Source organism: Pieris rapae, chromosome 1 (genome assembly GCF_905147795.1).
Source record: "Pieris rapae chromosome 1, ilPieRapa1.1, whole genome shotgun sequence".
Lineage (NCBI taxonomy): Eukaryota > Metazoa > Arthropoda > Insecta > Lepidoptera > Pieridae > Pieris > Pieris rapae.
The window spans coordinates 6,879,653-6,885,652 of record NC_059509.1 but is presented as its reverse complement, the minus strand read 5'-3'; the positions used below and the strand labels follow the sequence as shown (position 1 = coordinate 6,885,652).

General features: G+C 33.4%; 1 protein-coding gene across 1 annotated transcript; it reads right to left on the bottom strand.

Moving 5' to 3' along the window:
• Positions 1-799: 799 nt before the first annotated feature.
• LOC110995835 (uridylate-specific endoribonuclease C) lies at positions 800-4,866 on the bottom strand. Its single transcript, XM_022263190.2, has 7 exons — positions 4,596-4,866; positions 3,075-3,933; positions 2,756-2,867; positions 2,233-2,317; positions 1,628-1,771; positions 1,462-1,550; positions 800-1,193 (listed from the first exon to the last, which is right to left on the bottom strand). Exons 1-7 carry the CDS (start codon positions 4,642-4,644, stop codon positions 960-962), a joined length of 1,572 nt encoding a protein of 523 aa, XP_022118882.2. The 5' UTR covers positions 4,645-4,866; the 3' UTR covers positions 800-959.
• Between the last annotated feature and the right edge of the window lie 1,134 nt (positions 4,867-6,000).

The following is a 6,000-nucleotide window of genomic DNA, read 5'->3' as shown; positions in this document are numbered from 1 at the left end:
TCGACTTTGCTCTAATGTTGTAAAGTGTTTCTTGGCTGCGGAAAAAGCACTTTCCATATGTGTCTAGAAAGCCTTCAGATTCGGTTAAACAAAAAGAGTCGAGAACCGTCGTGGGATTTATGGTAGCGGCAGTAGTATATTGCCTATTTCGTTATGTTGACAACACTGGTAGTTGGTACGTCATTTCAACAGGAATCTAACTTTAATATGAAAAATTTAATCAGAAGATAATTTATGTGAATAAATGAAGTGCCGCATAGCAAATAAGAATTATATCAGTTCGCAGAATCTCATGCCGGTTCTCACTCCGCATACACTTAACTGCATGGATAAGGTTACTGTAAAGAATAACTATCAGTCATTTGAATGTGCAACCGTCATAAACCACGGCTACAAATCGGCTGTCCTCTTTAGAGGGACAACACTTCTTTTATAATGAAGTGCACTACAGTAAAGCGTTCTTCTACTACTACTACAGAAAATTAAGGTTTTGGGTTTGAAAGGTAAACTACAACAAGAAATAGGTTAAGAAAACTATTATTATATTACTATGGTTATTCCCTTTCGTTCAACGAATTACAAAAATTGAATACTTTAGATAAAAGTACATTCTGACTAGCGTAATAAAAAATGCATGTAAATCACATTAGCACACTTGGGAACGGTACCATTTACAATCCCAAAAGGCGTAAGTGTGATCTCTGTTGCGAATAATGTGATTTATAATAATAATTTAATGCAGGTAAACTGTTACAGTTAATGCATCGTATAGACTTTAAGTCGTAACAATAAAACAAGATTTTTGACAGAACTATATTTAGTTACATATTACCATGAGTATTATTTTCTATCACCTGTCTTTCGAAAACATATAAAATTTGAATCACTCAAAAATATCGTAAAATTTCAAATAAGTTTTGACTGACTGGGACTTGTATCTCAAAGCTACTTTTTGTCAATTATATCTGTGGATAAGCGCTGCCAATGTAATTCTTGCTTCTATAGCGAAAATTGTATGTTACAATATTAACGTCGTTATTTCCTAATTTGAGTTTGCAATCATTGTCTACTCTAGTGACGTAACACAATGTGTAAAGTGACATTTCTAATTCAGGGGAAGTGCCGATAAACATCGTTCCAACTGGTTTGTCCACGCCCTGCTGATTGAAATGCATTTTCAAAACAGCGCCTTTCTGTAATAACATATAAATATTATATATTTCTATATAGCATATGGAAAAATTATATTAATATTGTGTATACTATATAGTCATTTGTAAGTAATTATTTAATAATAAATTAAATTTCTAATCTTCTATTAGAAATTTAAGATTGGTTGGTATGTAAATTAGTTTTTTTTATCGATAAAAGGTTTTTAGACTGGCCACTTCAAAACCGTACATAATTTTGAAAGTACCTCTAATAAAGGCAAATGTGTAAAGGTCAGTTTACGATACTTACATCCGCCAAATTAACATATTTTAAGTATCCCAAATAATTCACACGGTTTGCAGTTTCTTCTTTGGAGAAATAAATCCAATTATGTAATCCTAAAACATACAAAAACCGTTCTTAGACAAACATACAGAGGCCGGTGAAAGTTAAACATAATGCTTTTATAGCTTACCCGATATTTCGGAATTTTTCAATTCCGACACAAAAACGTGTTCAAAACCTGAGCTGCTTATTTTTCCTTTTCCTCTTGAATATAATCCAAACCACATTTGTTTTAAAAATTCCCTTTGCTGACGTGGATCTTGAGTTACGTATCCTAAAAGAAATACGTTTAAAATTATTTATTTATTTTTACTTAATTACCTTATTCAAAAACATACACATAACAAAAATAAAAACCAGGTTACAAAAGTTATAAGGCAACGCGGCCATAGCGCTTACATGTGAAACAAGTAACCCTATTGGGAAACAAGCACAAAGAAACACCAACAGAGGGTGGAGTACAATAAATGCAATATAATTAACAAAAACACGTTACTATAACTTATATAAAATAAACTAATATCTAAAGAAAAACTTTTTTGAATATATCGAATTACTGACACTGACTGTATTTAGTAAAGCAAAAACTACAAAACAGATACATTACCTTCAAAATTATGATCTAATTTTCGCCTTATATCTATAATTGTACTATTGGGATAATTATAAAATTATCCCAATGTATGAATGTATGTATATGTATAATGTAAATGAATTAGTAAAATAAATTAATACCTTTGTCTTTCAAAAAGCTCATCAGATGACGAATAACATTTGTGGACATAATAGCATCCATGAAAGCATTTTCTTCATTTCTCTCCTAAAAAGCAAATAATCAGACTCAGGCTTACGTCTATGCATTAGGTACCTAAGTACTTAGTTTTTATAACTTTTTATACATGCTTTTAAAATACGTAGGTAATATTTTAAGTTACCAAATGATTTTGGTAAGAAGAGAAGAAAATATTTTTTAGGTCCAATCACGAATATGTATTCAAAATGTGTCACACCTTGTATATTAATGAAAATAGAACTTGTATAAAAATTGAGACAGATATATTGAAATTGATTGGTCACTGTTGCTTTGTTCTTGCTTGCTTTGTTTATTCAACTGTATAAGAAGACTTCCTCTGAATTTCCATCAAATTCAATTGAGTACTTTAAATGATAAATTACTTAAAATCGTTATAAATTTCAATAAATCATATTTAGTGTTTGTATTACAAAGAGATTTATTAACTCTTATATAGTAATTTACCTGAGGTGTTACATGCTCATTTATCAATGTATTTCTTTCATAGTTATCTAATAGTGGTAAAAACTTTTGTATTGTTGGTATATTCCATACTTCAGGTGATATAGTGAGTAATCTGCAAACAATAACGTATTATGTTTACCTCGTCGACAAGGTCAACTTAAAAATGTAAGAATACATTTAGTTGCCAATTTCTGGAGGAAATTTATATATCTTAATATTTTCTAGACAATTTTTTCCTTCCTAATTATGAACAGTAGGTACTACTACGTACGTAATGGTATCGACAGGTTCTGAGACAGTAAAAAAGGTATCCACTTACACTTGTGGTGCCTTATCATCTTTTGATCCAGACGAAGTCTTCTCTTGATAACTGACTGTGATTAATTTGGCAGCATTGTTGACATCTTTTTTTAGCAACTCTTCAGATAACGTTTGTAATTCGGCATCGGTAGGAGAATTTACGCCTTGGAGGTTTTTGTTATTGTTTAAAATAGAGCTGGGTAAATTCCCACCAGTGGCTCCCACTTTAGTAGTCGAAGCTTGAGTGCTTGGCTTGCTGTTTCTATTTCCTGATGCGATTGAACTAAAACTAGGTTTAGTGGAGAGACCTAATCCATGTGATGGCGTCACTGGTTGTGGGCCAACTGTAGGAGCCTTAAGAATCGAACTATAACTTGGTACCTTAGGTATTCCTGTACTTCCTTGGTTACCTTGTCCGTCATAGAAATTTATTAAATCTTTTACTTTTCCTTGTTGGGCTTTGGCATTATCTCCTTGAGGTTTTGGTGTCGTAAATGCTGGCGCTACATAATCCCTTTTTGGATTTGTGGTAGTCTTCGTTGTAGTTCCTAAATTTGCTTGGTTTGGCAATGAAGAAGGTTTTATCGTTGGATACTGTGGTGCAACGTAGTCTCTTTTAGAAGACTTAGTACTTGGGAGAGGATTTTGTGTTACAAGCAAAGTGGATGGCTTTGTTATAGGACGCAAAGTTGGGAATTGAGGTGCGACGTAATCCCTTTTATTAGCAGGACTCGTTACTTGCGGCTTAATTGAAGACACTGAAGGAGGTTTTAATGTAGGAAATTGAGAATTACTGTTCTTATCGTAAGGTAAAACTTGACCTCCAGCCTCATGTGAGAGAAAGTCATTAACGGGGCTGTATTTCTCTTTGCCCCAACCTGAAATAAAAGACACATGATGATAATCGGCACGTTGCGGTAGATTCATTAGATTACCTGAATGAATAAAGAGTCGTTTGACTAATTGTTTCATTGGTTTAATAACAGAAATGTATAGGTATCTTAAATTATTAAAATGACTTGTCTGGGTAAAGACCTATCTAAAGGTCTATAAAGTTCACAATAGAGAGAGACTTTATATGCATTACAATCCAGCATATAGGAAAGTTATGGCTTGTAATATTAATGTACTATGGTACTACCGTACTAGTACATAGCCTATACTTAGATGTTATTGTGTATATAGAATAAGCTATAACGTTTTGGCACTATGATTGTGTCCATGAATCATGATACAGCGCTTGCATAAATGCAAGTTGGTGAATATAAACTAACAGGAAAATTTATATTATATAACCAATAAGTATTATTTATATACACATAGTTGAATCATTTTTTAAACATATTGCCTGCCCTTGACATGGTAACCTTAGATATGCAAGAATTAATTGTTAGAATATGTATTATTATAATTGGCAAGTAGTAGGTGTTGTACCAATAGATATTGATACATAATTGAAAATAAAAATATATGAAAACTATATCCAACCATGACTCTTAAAGACAAATAAAGTTTAAAAGAAAATTAAAAAAATACTTACATGAACACAGTTGAAGCGTTAATAACACCACATATGTTAAGAATTTCATAATAAATCCTGATTATAACTAATATTTACTATGCTTAATAAACCCTTACCAAATATGGAAAGAATCGTGTCAACATGAAAGAGTTTTTTGTAGGAAACAAGTTTCAAGTGTTTTAAATAAAATAAATCAAAGCGCACGAGTTCATTGAACACTCACTAGTCACTACCCGCGTCTCAAGACGCAAGTCGCCAACTAAACGAAACTCTGTACTCCGTAGATTTGTTTTGAAAGCTGACTGAGAGTTGAGACTTCTTTAGATAAGAAGGTTGACGTCATTTACTATGCATCTCTTTCTTGCTGGTATTTGTATATTATATGTATATATTTTATATGTATATTATGTTCTTAACAATTCTACTTCTTCTTATCCGGTACACTCTTGACAGTGCGGTTGTGATCGCTATGTGGTAGTGGTAATAGAAGCGGCAGATGTGATGCGCTTCACGACCTTCCGCCATCGTTGCCTATTAGAGGTCATCCTGCTGCACTGATTCAGTGATTCTCCTACGGCAGACTTAATCTGATCAGTCTAACGCGTAGGTGACCTGCCGCGCGGTCTAGTGTCTTTTACCTTCTCCTGGACGACAAGGCGTTATATGGACTGATCACCACGCCGAGATACGTATCTGAAGAATGTAAGGATGCGAGATTGTACTGTTGAAAACAGACGCTGTTTAATACCGAACTCTTGAAGTATCGTGACGTTTGTACGAAACTCGGTCGACGAAACCCCAAGCATTCTCCTCCAGCACCACATTTCCAGAGCGTCTATTTTCTGCCTTTCCACATCACGCAAGGTCCACGTTTCAGCTGCGTACAGAAAATGGGGAATATAAGTGTCTTCAAGAGCCTGGTCTTCGTGGCTTTTGTTATATTCTTGTTTCTCCATATCTTTTGCATCTTGTCCCTCGCCGCTCTTGTGATGTCCATACATCGTTTGACCTCATCGATGCAGCCGCCATTGCTTGAAATCTGTGCCCCAAGATAAATATACGATTGGACCATTGCATTTCGCGATTTGAGTGACTTGCGGTGAATTATTTCCTGTACGGTCAACAATCATCACCTTGGTTTTGCTGCGATTTATCTTGAGCCCAAACTCATGGCTCACTGAACAATTCTACTAACTAGTGTAACTACAATTCAACAAACTTTGAACACTAAAAAAGTAAACTTTATACATTGGTCATAAAAATGTTATCAAAGGACACCGTTCTTAATTTTTTCGAAGTAAGTGGGTCAATCAACTTTTAAGTGTACATCAATGATAAATTTTATTTTTTTAATTTTATTTGAATTTTTTTTATATTTAAACATTTTTTCTTTAGATAATTATTTATATTTTAAGAATTCACA

Bases quoted from the DNA above. Each gene is read 5' to 3' on its own strand.
- LOC110995835 (XM_022263190.2), bottom strand. From the start codon at position 4,644: ATGAAATTCTTAACATATGTGGTGTTATTAACGCTTCAACTGTGTTCA. The intron at 2,868-3,074 runs GTAAGTGGATAC...TATTGTTTGCAG, and splicing joins GATGATAAGGCACCACAAGT to ATTACTCACTATATCACCTG. The intron at 1,772-2,232 runs GTATTAATTTAT...TATTTCTTTTAG, and splicing joins GAGCTTTTTGAAAGACAAAG to GATACGTAACTCAAGATCCA.